General features: G+C 46.7%; 1 protein-coding gene across 1 annotated transcript; it reads right to left on the minus strand.

Moving 5' to 3' along the window:
* Positions 1-5,299: 5,299 nt before the first annotated feature.
* LOC123410256 (cortical cell-delineating protein-like) lies at positions 5,300-5,957 on the minus strand. Its single transcript, XM_045103166.1, has one exon. The coding sequence runs from the start codon at positions 5,878-5,880 to the stop codon at positions 5,482-5,484; it is 399 nt and encodes a 132-aa protein (XP_044959101.1). The 5' UTR covers positions 5,881-5,957; the 3' UTR covers positions 5,300-5,481.
* Between the last annotated feature and the right edge of the window lie 11,109 nt (positions 5,958-17,066).

The raw sequence follows: 17,066 nt of genomic DNA on the forward strand, positions 1-17,066 counted from the left end.
CTCACAAAATTTTATGCAAGGTAAATTTTGGGAACATTTTTGATAAGTGGGTTAAAACGGATGAAATCCCGTTAAATCGGGTAAGTAGTGTCAAAAATGTTAAAATAGAAGGTAAAAACCGGAATTCACTTTTTATTATTATTCTGTGTGTCCTTCTATGAACAGGTGAGTCAGTTAGATGCCACAACAAGATACAACAATGGATGATTTGTACATATTCACTATAGAATATATTATGCTAACTTAAGTAGCGATTTGAGCATAGGTAAAATAGTTAGGTTACTTGTGGTGGAATCAGACCACCAGTTAGACTTGTCACCAATGCTCAAAATTTTCTATTTTTATTCAACTCTTTCCTTAATAAGTTTGAACTGCTTACGATAAATGTCACATGGCGATGTTCGTTCAGTGAAAGAAGATGTTTCCATCTACCATGAAACGTCTCTGATAACTTCGTCAATCTCAAATGTTGTGCTAACTCAATATCTTGGAGGCCCTCTAGATATAGGATGCGTGTGTATGTTTATATAGGTGAGTGTATGTACGTGTATACGTGAGCTATGAACATCTGCGATTGTATAAAGAAAAACGTAAGTATGCCTGCAGGCACTTATGACATCTACCAGTGTACCTATGTCTTGCGGATTAATCAGTAGTACGATGCATGCATCCTTGAATTTTTGATGGATCAGCTAGAACGTCAAGATGTAAAAGGTGGCATTGGAGAAGAAGAAAATCTTCAGCAAGATTTTTCGTTTTATCAAGGATCATCTAATGCATGGGGAAAGATGTGGATCTGATCATGATTGATGCAATCATGCATGTACGTACATATGAACATGCAACTCAAGCTGGCATATCACGAGTCGATCGAGTTAATTCAACTTGAACAAACTTTCTATTCCAGGTACGTGTACAAGTATGTATATCCTTTTACAATATGCATATCATGCATTTAGATACCATAACGTGATACAATGACATTGATCAATCACAAGCTTATCAACCATGCATGCACGAGCGAGGGAGCCCATGCAAGCGCCTGACATATGAACTGTAACAGAGGAAACATACGTTTGGTGCGCGCGTATGACATGCAATACCTACGAGTAAATCGATGGATAGAAGGATCACATGGGACAGGCCTCCGCCAGTTCAAGGTTAACCACTTGGTCCACATACCTTGTTTTGGTTGCTAGTAGTAGTCCTAGCCTCCTAGGTCACTTCCTATTACTATGCCCACTCCCATTCGCGATGATTGTGAGAAGACTGCAGCATCAACATTTATCAACACCGACCGTTTGTGACTGATGTTTGGATCTCACGCCTAGTGGTCTGGTTCGATTTGAAATTGTCCATTAAGATGAAACCAATATAGGATTTAATCTTCCCAGCCACACGATGCGGATGATGCAAATTCTCACCATTTCTTATATTATTTCTTTTATCCGAGATGTGCCATATAGCCACAGTAAAGTACAATGCGTGAAGATCTGGTGCAACATTTATCCATTCTAGCAATCATTGATGAATATTGATAAACCTTTTTAGATTTAGCACGATATGAAAAGACCTTTCATAGTTTGCCCAAAAATTCTTTGACATAATGGGAAAAGAAGAAACAATGTTCCACAGTCTCAACTCTATTACAGATAAAACACTCATACCTCGTAGGAAATGTTCCACAGTTTCATCAATGTTCCTCACCAGTAGGTAAAAAATTACGAACCATTCTCCATAAGATGATCTTCATTCTATTTGGACTTTGTATTTCGAGTTTTTGCTCTATATTTTTCCTGTTTCCTCCATGTTCGAGGCTGATCCTCTTCCATCAGAGCTCTAGTACATCCAGAACGATAAGGATTTTGCAAGGTTATACCGAGACAATATAGTGTAGGTGCCTCCATTCGTGTATGGCCATGATGCGAAATCTCAGCACCCTTATGAACTTAGAGGGATCTTTAGGATCTTTACAACCAGGTTTTTTGGAAACATTTCACTAACAACCACACTGTTTCATGATTTACCATCAGTTAAAAACAAATGGTTCGCAGTCTTATCCTCCTCCACCGGGAAATTTGTACAAAGTATGCCACGAAATGAGTGTGGGATCCAATTATCTTAAATCAAAGATATTTGCTTTCCGTCTCCTAATTGCAAGAATAAGCCGTTTTGAAGGAGTTTCTTACCAAATAATATGCTGCGCCATGTGTGGGAAGCTGATCTTGGGCATCCTGATCTCCAAAAATCTCCATGCGGGAAATACCTTCCTTCTAATACCTTGAAGCATAATGAATTGGGGTTCACTAAGAGCCTACAGCACTGCTTTGCAAGCATGGCTTGATTAAAAATCACCAAGTCCCTGAATCCCATTCCTCCAAGATACTTGGGCGAGGATAGCCAATTAGAGGACCTCCAATGAATTTTTTCCTCCCATCTTCCATTCCCCACCATACTGGAGATAGGTCTACGCATGTTCTCACATATTGATGCTGGAATTTGGAAGCAGCACATTACATATGTCGGGATGGCTTGAGCCACCGACTTTAGAAGTACTTATTTACCTTCTCTGGATAACAGTCTTATCATTCCACCCATTTAATATCCTCCATAGCCTCCGAGTGAGGAAATTAAAATTGCTTGTTGTAGAGCATCCCACCCAAGAAGGCATGCCAAGGTAAGTGGCTTGTAGAGACTAATCTCGGACTCCTACCATGTTCTTTACTCGTTCCTTCACCCGATTGTCACAATGATGTCCAAAGAAGATATATGACTTGTGCAAGTTGATTTTCTGACTAGAGCCTTTGTAGTACGTCTCAAGAGCGATTTTAAGTATGTTTGTGCTTCTATTGTCGCCCTTCACAAAAAATATGCTATCATCATCAAATAAGAGGTGGTAAATAGGATGGCCTGCTTTTCTGTTCTTGATTTCTCTAATGTCCCTTATTGCTTCTTTTAACTGTAGAAGACAAGATAAACCTTCAGGACATAATAAAAATAAGTATGGGCTGATGGGATCACCCTGACATATGCCTCTAGTAGGTATGAAAGGGCCAGTTAAGTTCCCATTTACTTTGACTGCATATTGTATAGAGGTCACACACCTCATCACCGATTCTACCTAGTTTGCATTAAAGCCAAATTTAACAAGAACCCCTTTCAAATAAGGCCATTCAACTCTATCATACACTAGTAGAAAAGAGGGCTTTGGTCCACTTGATGAAATCCCATTAGTCTTGGGCCGACCCATGTGGGAGGCGGGACACCACTGTTTTTTTTATATATTTTTCCTTTTTTTCTTTTCTGTATTTGTATTTTCTATTTTAAAATAATTCAAGATTATAAATTTTTTCCATTTTCAGGAAATAGAGAAATAAAAATATATTTGAGAAATCATAAATATTCGTGAATTCATGAAATGTGCATGTTTTTTAAAAACATTTGGGAAGTCATAAAATTTTCAAATTTAAAATAATTCATGATTTTCAAACAAATCTTTGCATATTCAAAGATCTTTCATGATTTTGAAAAAAAGTCCGGGAAAGAAAAAAAAGTGTGTGGGTTCAAAAACAATTCTTAAAGATGGAAGAAGTTCATGAATTAAAACAATATTCATGATTCTGTAAAAAATGTCCGTAAAAAATGTATTTCAGTTTAAATTGTCCCTGAATTTCGAAGTTCATCAATTGAAAAGAGGTTTGCTGAATGAAAGTATGTTCATGGTTTTCAAAAACAAATTTATTAAAAAAATTGTGATCTTCAAAAAGTTTTTCCAAAATATAAAAATATTTATCAATTCAAAACAATTGGTTTAACTTTTAAAAAATGTTCCTGATTTCAAATAATGTCCGAGAATATGCAAAAAATACGAATATAAAAAATGTTCACGTTTCAAAACATGTCCATAAATTGAAAAAATATTCATGATTTCGAAATGTGTTCACAATTTTGATTTTTTTTTCAATATTTGTTTTTTTAAAAAGACAGGAAAATTGAAATTGGAAATAATGAAAAATATAATAAAAGGCAAACAAGAAAAAAAATGAGAAATGAAAAATTAAAATGAAAATGACATAATAAAAGAAAATCAAAAATAGAAAAGAAAGTGGAAAAGGAGAAATACGAAAATGAGAAAGATATAGAAAAATAAAAAGAAGCAACAAAGAAGAAGAAAATAAAAACTGACTCAACGAAGGTTCTAGTACTTCCGCCAACTGAAAGGAAAAAAAATAGACTAGGATGGTCCAAACGCGGGACAATCTCAGGAGGGGGCTATGCACCAGCTTGCTATAGAGCGACCTACATGCCAAATTGGAACAAGAAAGCAAGACATAGTCATGCCACATACGCTTGGTTGTCTCATGGCAATCGACAGGTAGCCCCTTGACTATGTGCCAAGCCACACATGTAGGTTGTATCACTAAAGGCTTAATTATTCAGCCCGGCGTCATCGCGCACTTGAGTATTTCTTTCCTGTGTGGTCTAGATGGGCTTGATTTGTGGTCGTGGATGACACCGTGAAGACCTCTTATGGCAAGGCCAAGTGCACCGTACTCATACAGGCCTCGTATGAATAACCTCTTTTCCCTCTTAATTCTCTTGTTTTAATACTTCTCCTAGTTTCTAATTTCTTCTTGTTTCGAAATTTCAGACAAGCATGGCAGGTTTGGGCTCGATCTGAAGATTTTCTTCCTCGGACCGTAACAGAATTTGGTTTGTTCAAGAAGCTCAAGTAAGTCTTCTTTTTACCAGCAAAAGAAAGAAGCTCATGTAAGTATTTTTCTTAAGATCTTTTAACCCAAGAAAGGATATGTGTCCTTGTTGCTCAATCGTTTTTCCGATCTCCGACTAAGAGATCCTGACAAGAACGGGGCCCAAATGTTTCACATGACCATGGTTCCTATATACAAGCTATACATTATGTTTCAAAAATATGACATATATAAATATGCCAAGTTCTGTTGCTTTCATGCTTAGCACCTTTGGTTAACACCCCCAGGATAGCAGGTATACATTTTTAACCAGGGTAGTTATAATTAATCTTTTTTGCTTCCGAGCACCCATTGTATATAGAGAGATTTACACTAGGATGTCAATACCATCTGTATATTTTGTTGTTGTTGACACTGCCTTATCAAACTAAATAAACAAAAAATGATTCTTAGATCCTGCCTTGTTCCTAAGTTACATAAGATTTTTTGTGCCGAGGAGGGCTAGGGTATATTTACTAAGCTACATACACTAGGATGATCTTTTCTCTTGACGAGGAGGGCTAGGGTTCCAGCCGAGAGGGAAGAGAGAAAACCCCAACTTGAACAAATTTTATATTCCAAGGTGCGTGTACAAGTATGTATATCCTTTTACAAATATGCAAATCGTGCATTTAGATACCATAACGGGATACAATGACCCTGATGATCAATCACGAGCTTATCAAGCATGCATGCACGAGCGAGGGAGCCCATGCAATGGATGGATGCATCAGATGGGGCAGGTGAAGTTGGTTGGGCACTTCTTGCCGCACTGGTTGAGGAGGAGGGTCAGGTCGATGGGGACGTTGAGCTTGATGCCGAGGATGTTGGCCCTGATGGCGGTGCAGAGGCACACGGCGGCGTCGAGGTCGGCGAGCCCGCCCAGGAGTGGGCAGCACTGCTCGTTCGCCGGCACGCCGATCTTGAGCTTCAGCAGGTTCAGCACGTTGGCGCACACGCCCAGCTTCAACGTGTTGATCGAGCAGCTGCCCCCGCCGGTCGACGGCACGAACGGTGGAAGGATCGGCGGGGTGGGGACGACCGGTGGGCAGTAGGGACCGCAGCCCTGCACGGCGGCAAGGAGGACAAGGTTCAGGGCGAGGAAGAGGGCGAGCTTGGAGGGCGCCATTGCTACTGATCGTTTGTGCTGGTATGTGGCTAATTAAGCTTGTAGGGTATGCTAGCTTGGGATGGTTTTCTTGGGTTGTTTGGGGGTGGTACTTATAGACCGGGTGTGGTGTGCAAGTGCCTTCATGTCATCATCAGAGGTAATTAGTTTCAATCTTGCCGTGGTAATTTCCAAAACTCATGTGCAACCATTATTGTACTCGCATGTTACGGGTGTGACATCCATCATTGGAGCTTAATCTGTTCGCTAATGAACAAAAACTTGAGAGCTGTGCCATGAGAGTTTCCTTTTGTTTCCAAGAAGAGTACTCCTATATGCATGTTGTCTGCTGTGTGTACATAAATATTTGATGGCTTACAAGTGTGGCCATAATAATCTGGAGCACAGGATCGGACAAAGGAATAGATATATCTGGCATGGCAGCTCTAGGAGCTGGCTTACCCTGATCATCACGTTCACGGAGACACAAATAGGAGTCGTACGATTTTGATTCCATGTGTCCATGATACCTTTTGTACTCTGGTAAAGACATAATTTCAATGAAAAAAGCTATCACTTGATGCATAGCACGAACATCACAAGGACAAACCTAAAGATAAACCACACCGTCCACCGAGCTACAATGCAAAAGAGCTTATCCTGAACCGACACAAAGCACCGCGTCTTGACTGACGTCGAACAACACCGAAGACCAAATAACTTCCCCAGAGTGTCTCTTGTCGACGCACCAGCCACCCTTAGCGCGTGAGAGAAAGATGCAGATCAATGACAGGACTCAATCCACACTGAAAAGTCACCGTCTTGAACAACCGGTGACAGACATATATAGTGCCACTTAGGATCAAAACAAGGATTGCGGCAGACTCCGAAGTAGAGCAACGAGGAGTCAGACTTGTCTCCAAACACAATGCTCCTAACAGCTCCTGGAGGACGAAGGAGGTGGCAAACACGCTAGACGATGCCTCCAAGGAAGGAAATGACATCCACGGGTGTCACCAACACCGGCTCGACCTAAGCCGTGCAAGATTTTCAACCGCGCGTAGCCGACCACCTCGCCTCCATGGACTTGGTAGCACTATCCAAGAAGCTTCATACCGCCGCCACCGCAACACTTACCGATATAGCTGCAAAGCCAAGGACCAAGGACCGACTACCAGACAGGGAAACCGCGGCCACACCATCTAGTCCCAGCCTGCACAAGGTACCGCACCCGACCAGCACCTCCAGCCAGGTCCAGGACCGCCCACGATGGTTCGTGAGCCCAGGGGGCCGGCCGGGGCCTCGTGGGCATTGGTCCCGGTTCGTGTAGAACCATTTGTCCCGGTTCGAGCCATGAACCGGGACCAATGGTCCTCGCTGCTGGCCCACAACCATTGGTATCGGTCATGCCACGAACCGGGACAAATAAGTTGCCTATATATACCCATCGCCGCGAGCACTCTGTTATTTTTGGCCGGCGAGGGGAGGGCATTTTGGTTCTCTAGCTCACCTCTTATGCACATGAGGTGTTCGATGAAATGCCCGAGCCACACTAGTTAAGCTTTCTCCTCTCGAAGCTCGACCTAGGAGCTTCATTTTTCCCGAGATTTGTCTAGATTTAGGGCTCCGTCACGCCCCGTCCCCGTTTTCAACGCCGTTGATCGCGCGCGCCGATCTCGTCGCCGACACCACCGTGGTGAGCCTCTTGTTCTTATCTTCTTTATGATACTTGTCTGATTTTCTTACTTTAGATAGATATTTGTCTGATTTTCTTAATTTTGACACACATAATTATATGTAATGCACACAGATGAACCGACAATGGATGTATGGTGACAGACACACCTCCGAGTACATTAAGGGCGTGCATATTTTTCTCCAAGTGGCTGAGGCAAACAAGCAGAATGGTTTTATGTGTTGTCCATGCAGTAAATGTGGGAATACGAAGTCTTACTCTGACCGGAAAATCCTTCACGCCCACCTGCTTTACAAGGGTTTCATGCCACACTATAATGTTTGGATGAGGCACAGAGAAATAGGGGTTATGATTGAAGACGGCGAAGAAGAAGAGGACGATGACGACTATGTGCCCCCTGACTACGGTGATGCTGCAATGGGGGGAGCTGCTGAAGATCAAGAGGAACCAGACGATGTGCCCGATGATGCTGCAACGGGGGAAGTTGCTGAAGATCAAGAGAAACCAGACGATGTGCCCGATGATGATCTCCGCCGGGTCATTATCGATGCAAGGACGCAATGCGGAAGTCAAAATGAGAAGCTGAAGTTCGATCGCATGTTAGAGGATCACAAAAAAAAGTTGTACCCCAATTGTGAAGATGGCAACACAAAGCTGGGTACCGTACTGGAATTGCTGCAGTGGAAGGCAGAGAATGCTGTGCCTGACAAAGGATTTGAGAAGCTACTGAAAATATCGAAGAAGAAGCTTTCAAAGGATGATGATTTGCCCGACAGTACGTACGCAGCAAAGAAGGTCGTATGCCCTCTAGGATTGGAGGTGCAGAAGATACATGCATGCCCTAATGACTGCATCCTCTACCGCGGTGCGTACGAGGATTTGAACGCATGCCCGGTATGCGGTGCATTGCGGTATAAGATCAGACGAGATGACCCTGGTGATGTTGACGGCGAGCCCCGCAGGAAGAGAATTCCTGCGAAGGTGATGTGGTATGCTCCTATAATACCACAGTTGAAACGACTCTTCAGAAGAAAAGAGCATGCCAAGTTGATGCGATGGCACAGTGAGGACCGTAAGAAATACGGGAAGTTGAGAGCACCCGCTGACAGGTCGCAGTGGAGAAAAATCGAGAGAGAGTACTGGGCTGAGTTTGCACGTGACCCAAGAAACGTATGGTTTGGTTTAAGCGCGGATGGCATTAATCCGTTCGGGGAGCAGAGCAGCAATCACAGCACCTGGCCCGTGACTCTATGTATGTATAACCTTCCTCCTTCGATGTGCATGAAGCGGAAGTTCATTATGATGCCAGTTCTCATCCAAGGCCCTAAGCAACCCGGCAACGACATTGATGTGTACCTAAGGCCATTAGTTGAAGAACTTTTACAGCTGTGGAATGGAAACGGTGTACGTGCGTGGAATGAGCACAAACAGGAGGAATTTAACCTGCACGCGTTGTCGTTTGTAACCATCAACGATTGGCCCGCTCTCAGTAACCTTTCAGGACAGACAAACAAGGGATACCACGCATGCACGCACTGTTTAGCTGACACCGAAAGTATATACCTGGGAAGCTGCAGGAAGAATGTGTAACTGGGCCATCGTCGATTTCTTCCGACCAACCATCAATGTCAAAAGAAAGGCAAGCATTTCAAAGGCGAGGCAGATCACTGGAAGAAGCTCACCATGCGTACCAGTGATCACGTACTTGCTATGGTCAATGATTTACATGTAATCTTTGGAAAGGGTCCCGGCGGACTAGCTGTTCCGAGTGACGCTGGGGGACACGCACCCATGTGGAAGAAGAAATCTATATTTTGGGACCTACCCTACTGGAAATACCTAGAGGTCCGTTCTTCGATAGACGTGATGCACGTGACGAAGAACCTTTGCGTCAACCTGCTAGGCTTCTTGGGCGTGTATGGGAAGACAAAAGATACAGCTGAGGCACGGGAGGACCTGCAACGTTTGCACGAAAAAGACGGCATGCCTCCAAAGCAGTATGAAGGTCCTGCGAGCTACGCTCTTACCAAAGAAGAGAAGGAAATCTTCTTTGAATGCCTGCTTAGTATGAAGGTCCCGACTGACTTCTCGTCGAATATAAAGGGAATAATACATATGGCAGAGGAAAAGTTTCAGAACCTAAAGTCTCATGACTGCCACGTGATTATGATGCAACTGCTTCCGGTTGCATTGAGGGGGCTTCTACCGGAAAACGTTCGATTAGCCATTGTGAAGCTATGTGCATTCCTCAATGCAATCTCTCAGAAGGTGATCGATCCAGAAATCATAGCAAGGCTAAGGAGTGATGTGGTGCAATGTCTTGTCAGTTTCGAGCTGGTGTTCCCACCATCCTTCTTCAATATTATGACGCACGTCCTAGTTCATCTAGTTGAGGAGATTGTCATTCTGGGCCCCGTATTTCTACACAATATGTACCCCTTTGAGAGGTTCACGGGAGTCCTAAAGAAATATGTCTGTAACCGCGCTAGGCCAGAAGGAAGCATCTCCATGGGCCATCAAACAGAGGATGTCATTGGGTTTTGTGTTGACTTCATTTCTGACCTTAAGAAGATAGGTCTCCCTAAATCGCGGTATGAGGGGAGACTGACTGGAAAAGGCACGCTTGGAGGGGAGACAATAATATGCAGGGACGGATATTCTTGGTCTGAAGTACACTGCACAGTTCTACAGAACTCTACCTTGGTGACCCCTTATGTCGATGAACACAAGAACAGTCTGCGCTCCAAACACCCGGAGCAGTGCGACGACTGGATTACATGTGAACTCATCAGGACTTTCAACAGTTGGTTGGAAACACGTCTCAGAGATGAAAACACTATTTTTGATGAGATGTACTCGTTGTCCAGGGGGCCATCTTCAACTGTTACGATTTGGAAAGGATATGAGATAAATGGGAGTACATTTTACACGATAGCCCAAGATCAAAAGAGCACCAACCAAAACAGCGGTGTCCGCTTTGATGCAGCCACCGAGAGGGGAAAGGACACATATTATGGTTACATAGTGGACATATGGGAACTTGACTACGGAGTAGATTTTAAGGTCCCTTTGTTTAAGTGCAAATGGGTCAATCTGTCAGCAGGCGGGGTACAGGTAGACCCACAGTACGGAATGACAACAGTGGATCTGAACAATCTTGGGTATACTAACGAACCGTTCGTCCTAGCCAATGATGTGGCACAGGTTATCTATGTGAAGGACATGTCTACCAAACCGAGAAAAAGAAAAAAAATAAGAAAGCGAATACATCATACGATGAGCCAAAGCGTCACATAGTTCTTTCAGGAAAAAGGGACATCGTGGGAGTGGAGGGCAAGACAAACATGTCCGAAGATTATGAAAAGTTTCATGAAATTCCTCCCTTCAAAGTCAAGGCTGACCCAAGCATCCTGATAAATGATGAAGATTATCCATGGTTATGGCGCAATAAGGAAAGGACACAAGCAAAGAAAAAGTGAAGACTTTCTCCACAACTATTATGATGATACCATGCCAACTTTCAACCTTTTTGTAGTTCATTTGAAATGCATGTTGTAACAGACCGGTGAGCACTGCGCTTCTCCCTTCATCGTCTCTACACTCAGGGCTTATAAACCGCTGTGTGTGCCTCTCGCTTGGCGAGGTGGGACTAAAAGACAGCTGCATAAATAATCAACTAAAAAACTCTTTTACCGGTTCATGCCACGAACCGGTACTAAAAGGTGCTCGTGGGGCCCAGCCTTAAAATCAGTACCTAGATAATTATCATAGAAGAAAATAAATAAGTAATTAGAATTTTGTTACAAACTTTAGTAGCAAAAAGAATTATCGTAAAAGAAAATAAATAAGTAATTAGAAACAAAAAAGAAAGCAAAAAAAAACTAGGAAAAAATTAAAATAAATGATGGGGTTATAGTCCTAGGGTAGGGTCATAGGCCTACCCTATAAGTCCTACCCAAGGACTACCCTTCATAAGGGATAAGGCCCTTAGTCAGTTCCGACCGAATTAAGGACTTCCCATCATCCATTCGGTGACGAATCTTCCATCATCCAGTCGGAGATGAGCATTCGGAGTGTATCAAACTAACCGACTGAATTCCACTCTGTGCATCGTAACCCCCCTCGAGGGAAACGGTCATACGTTTCCATGTGCCTTTATTAGCATTTAATACATACGTTACCTGTAACGTAGGCATTTATTCGCCACAACTCCACCCCTGTGTACCGAACCGTTGTGAAGGGCAGCGCACTCTATATAAGCCACCCTTCCCCACTGGTGCAGGGGTTAGCAATTCACTGTAATCCATATTCCACTCGACAACAAGCTCCCAAGAGCACTGAGACGTAGGGCTATTACCTCCACCGTAGAGGGGCCTGAACTCATACAACCTCGCCGTAGCTAAGGCTCTGCCCATCCTTTCATACCCTACACATCTACTGTCAGACTTATACCCACGACAGTTGGCGCCCACCATGGGGCAGGCGTCTAAGCGACTTCCGGCGAGTTTGCGACTACATCTTTTCGTCATGTCATCCGGTGGAGATTTGAGCATGGGTCGCGAGATCCTCTTTGGCGCTCTCTCCTTCATCGTCGATGATTCGGCATGGCTTCGGGACGCCCCTCTCGACGTCGAGGCGCTCCCCCGTTGCCAGGCTACGCACTTCCGTGCCGGCGCCCATGGTATTCTTCTTCTCCAGCAGTCGGCTCCGGTGTCGACCTACACCGCCGTCACGCGCCGCAACAAGCGGTCCCGCCATCCGCGGCTCCAGCGTTGGGTGCAACACGCCCAGGCGTGCCAGAACGCGTCTTCACAAGTGGCGGTCCTAGAGTCAGTTGTGGTTGCCCCGTCGTCCCAGCGCTCGGACTCGGTTCCGACTGAGTTTCCTTCCGAGTACTTGGGTCGCGGGCCTGCAGCAGAAGTGCACATGGCCAACTCCCATGAAAGTCCCCGCCAAACTGGCCGGAACGAACTCGAGATCGACGAAACATCCGGCGCTCGCCGTTCGCCCCGCCGTTCTGCCAGTCGGCACACTCGGCGGAGCAACGTGGAGGTGTTCCGCACACCCATCCTCAACCTGGCTGCCGCCGCCAAGATAGCCGATTCCCTTCAGCCGACTAATTCAGAGGCTGGCAGGGGGATCGAACAAATCCGCGCCCTGCTGCACACGGCACAACAGCAAAATTCGACGGTCTCCCAGTCGCACAACAGGATCCACAGTAGTTCTGTTTATGCGAACACGCATCGGTCAGTTCACAGCCCTGGTTCTCATCAGCGACACAGGGGAGGCAGCCGTTCCATAAATCCCAAAGATCGTCGCCGTTCACGCACCCTTCCGCGGGGTGGGCCCTACGGGCCCCGACATCATGATGATCGGCGTTCAGTCGGTGACGCTTACGATCCGAGGCCCGACGCGAGAGGGCATATCGCCCAGCGGAGGATCGACAGGGGCCGAGCCCACCGTGATGGTCTCGATATGGACCGTCCGAGTGGAAGCAGGACCATCGTCACTGGTCCCGAGTGTTTCAGTCGAGCCATCCGTTCGGCTGACATCCCTCCAAATTTCCGATTGGCAACGGGGATCAGCAAGTTTACAGGAGAGTCCAAGCCAGAAACGTGGCTAGACGACTACCGAGTGGCAGTCCAGATCGGAGGAGGGGATGAGCACGTCGCCATGAAGCACCTCCCTCTGATGCTCGACGGCTCGGCGCGAGCATGGCTGAACCAATTTCCCCCCTCAAGCATCTACAGCTGGGCAGATCTGGCCCGAGTATTCATCAGGACCTTCGAAGGGACGTGCAAACACCCTGCTGGCCTCGTGGAGCTCCAACACTGTGTCCAGAAGCAGAACGAGCCCCTGCGCGATTTCATTCAGCGTTGGACGACCCTCTACCACACGGTGGAGAACGTCACAGAGCACCAAGCAGTCTGCCCCTTCAAGGCAGGCGTGCGGTACAGAGATCTGTACCTGAAGTTCGGTCGAACAGGCGACATCTCCATGAGCAAGATGATGGAGATAGCGGCACGCTATGCAAATGGCGAAGAAGAGGACCGCATCCATAGTGGCAAACAAAAAGTAGTCGCCGATGGAGATGGGAATAACACTCGGAAGCAGAAGCAGAAAGCTCCGTCCACTCCGCAGGCAGAAGCCGCAGCTGTTACCAATGCCAAGTTCAAGGGCAAAGGGAAGGCTCAGTTCACCCCCAAGAAGAAGCAGTTCAGTAACCCCATCCTGGACCAGCCATGTCCGATTCACACGAAGATGGATGAAGAGGGCAACACCATATATCCAAAGCATACCACTCGGCAATGTCGCCTCCTGATCCAGGGGTTCGGCGAAGGGCAACCGAGTGAAAAGGGCAATGAACAGGATGAGGAGGACAAGGAGGATTCGTTCCCCCAAGTCCATGCAACACTGATGATTTTTGCTGACGTTGAGAGCAAGAGTCGACTGAAGCTGGTGAACACGGAGGTGAACATGGCCACGCCGAGCAACCCCACGTTCCTCAAATGGTCTCAGACTGCGATCACCTTTGACCAGTCGGATCATCCAGCACAAGTACCCACCCCAGGGAGACAGGCTCTGGTCGTCGACCCGGTGGTGGAAGGAGTCCGACTGCGCAAAGTCCTCATGGACGGCGGCAGTGGCTTGAACATCATGTACGCCGACACTCTCAAGAGGATGGGCATTCCGATGTCCAAACTCAGCGAGAGCAGCATGTAGTTCCATGGAGTCGTCCCTGGACGAAAGGCCAAGTCACTCGGCCAGATCGCGTTGGACGTCGTTTTCGGCTCCGACAAGAACTTCCGCAAGTAAAAGCTGACGTTCGAGGTGGTGGATGTCCAGAGCGTGTACCACGCAATTCTGGGCCGCCCGGCGTATGCGCGGTTCATGGCCCGTCCATGTTACGTGTACCTGAAGCTGAAGATGCCAGGCCCGAAAGGTGTGATCACTATCACAGGAAATCGACAGTGGGCTGAGGAGTGTCTGCAGCACGCATCAAGGATCACCGATCAGCAGATGGCTGTCCTCGAGCTTGACGAGTACAAGAAAACAGTCGACCCCGCTGACTTGATGCGTTCGAAGAAGCCAGCTTCGGAGTCCGCATTCCAGTCGGCGGGAGAGACGAAGAAGGTCAGCATCCACCTGACGGACGACACCGCTGCCCCGACGAACATCTCCACCACCCTAGATCCTAAATAGGAAGTTGAGCTCATCCAATTCCTCCGTGAGAACTGGGACATCTTCGCATGGAAGCCCTCTGACATGCCAGGTGTACCCAGGGAGTTGGCTGAGCACCGACTGCATGTGGATCCTGCCGCTCGGCCTGTCCGAGAACGCCTGCGTCTGTCCGCCGCGCACAAGAGGAAAGCAATCGGAGAAGAGGCGGCCAAGCTTTTGGCAGCCAACTTCATTCGCGAGGTTCACCACTCCGAGTGGCTCGCCAATGTTGTCATGGTGCCCAAGAAGGACAACTCGCTCCGAATGTGCATCGACTTCAAGCATCTCAATAAGGTCTGCCCGAAAGACCATTTTCCGCTCCCCCGCATCGATCAAATTGTCGATTCGACTACGGGTTGCGAGCATTTGTCATTTCTTGATGCCTACTCGGGCTATCATCAGATCCGTCTGTATGGCCCCGATGAATTAAAGACCGCCTTCGTCACCCCATTCAGGTGCTTCTGCTACATCACTATGCCATTTGGTTTGAAGAATGGAGGAGCAACCTTTATGCGCATGATCAAAAAATGCCTCCTCGACCAGATCGGTCGGAATGTGGAGGCGTATATGGATGATATCGTAGTCAAGTCACGCAAAGGTTCCGACCTGCTGACTGACTTGGCAGAAACACTCGCCAACCTTCGTAGGTACGATATCAAGCTCAACCCAGCCAAGTGTTCATTCGGCGTTCCCAGTGGAAAGTTACTCGGTTTCTTCGTTTTCGAACGAGGGATCGACGTCAACCCCGAAAAGATCGGGACCATCGTCCGAATGGAGCGGCCTGTCAGAATACACGATGTTCAAAGGCTCACAGCTTGCCTAGCGGCTTTGAGCAGGTTTATCTCGACTCGGCGAGAACGCACTTCCTCTGTACCGACTCATGAAGAAATCAGATACTTTCGAGTGGACAGACGAAGCCCAAGTCGCATTCGACGACCTCAAAGTCCTACTTTCCACCCAGCCGGTTCTTACTGCTCCGCTCAGTAAAGAGCCCCTTCTTGTGTACATCGCGGCTACGAATCAAGTCGTCAGCACTGTTCTCACAGTTGAGCGAGAAGAAGAAGGCAAAGCATACAAAGTTCAGCGGCCAGTGTATTATATCTCCGAAGTCCTGACTCCTTCTAAGCAGAGGTATCCCCACTATCAAAAACTTATCTACGGGATTTACATGACTGCGAAGAAGGTGGCTTATTATTTCCAAGACCACTCGGTGTCTGTCGTCTCTGATGCTCCGTTGTCGGAAATCCTCCACAATCGGGACGCATCAGGTCGAGTGGCGAAGTGGGCAATGGAGATGTTATACTGCGACATCAAGTCCGAGGCCAAGAAAGCTATAAAGTCTCAAGCTCTGGCTGACTTCATAGCAGAATGGGTAGAAAAACAGCAACCGACCCACATCTACTCGGCTCATTGGACAATGTTCTTCGATGGGTCCAAGATGTTGAATGGCTCCGGCGCTGGCGTTGTGATCGTATCGCCAAAGGGTGACAAACTCAAGTATGTGTTGCAGATACACTTTGATTCCTCCAACAATGAGGCAGAGTATGAAGCTCTCCTTTATGGACTGCGCATGGCCATCGCACTCGGCGTCCGTCGCCTGATGGTCTATGGCGATTCGGATTTGGTGGTTAATCAGGTGATGAAGGAGTGGGACGTCAGGAACCCCACCATGACCAGATACTGCAATGCAGTGCGGAAGCTCGAGAAATTTTTTGAAGGTCTAGAACTCCACCATGTTCCGCGACTAAAAAACCAAGCAGCTGATGAGTTGTCAAAAATCGGATCCACTCGGAGACCAGTCCCGAGTGACGTCTTCCTCGAGCACCTCCACCTCCCCTCAGTTAAAGAAGATCCTTTCACAGAGGAACCAATACAACCAAAGAGCTCGACAGATCCGACTGAAGTCGACGTACCTGCTGTGGTTGATTTGATCATGGAGATTCTTGCTGTCATCCCCGATTGGACTGTGCCGATCATTGCATACATCCTGAGGCAAGAATTACCAGAAGACGAAGTCCAAGCCAGACAGATCGTCCGCAGGTCAAAGTCGTTCACTGTCATCGACGGCCAGTTGTACAAGGAAAGCGTTTCAGGCGTCCTTCAACGATGCATCTCCCCACAGGAGGGACAGTTAATCCTGGAGGAAATTCACTCGGGAACCTGCGGTCATCACGCCTCTTCAAGAGCAATCGTCGCCAAAGCATTCAGAGCTGGCTTCTTCTGGCTGCAGGCAAATGAAATGGCGAAAGATATGGTCGACCGATGTGAAGGCTGTCAGTTCTACTCTAAC

This window comes from Hordeum vulgare, chromosome 7H (genome assembly GCF_904849725.1).
Source record: "Hordeum vulgare subsp. vulgare chromosome 7H, MorexV3_pseudomolecules_assembly, whole genome shotgun sequence".
Lineage (NCBI taxonomy): Eukaryota > Viridiplantae > Streptophyta > Magnoliopsida > Poales > Poaceae > Hordeum > Hordeum vulgare.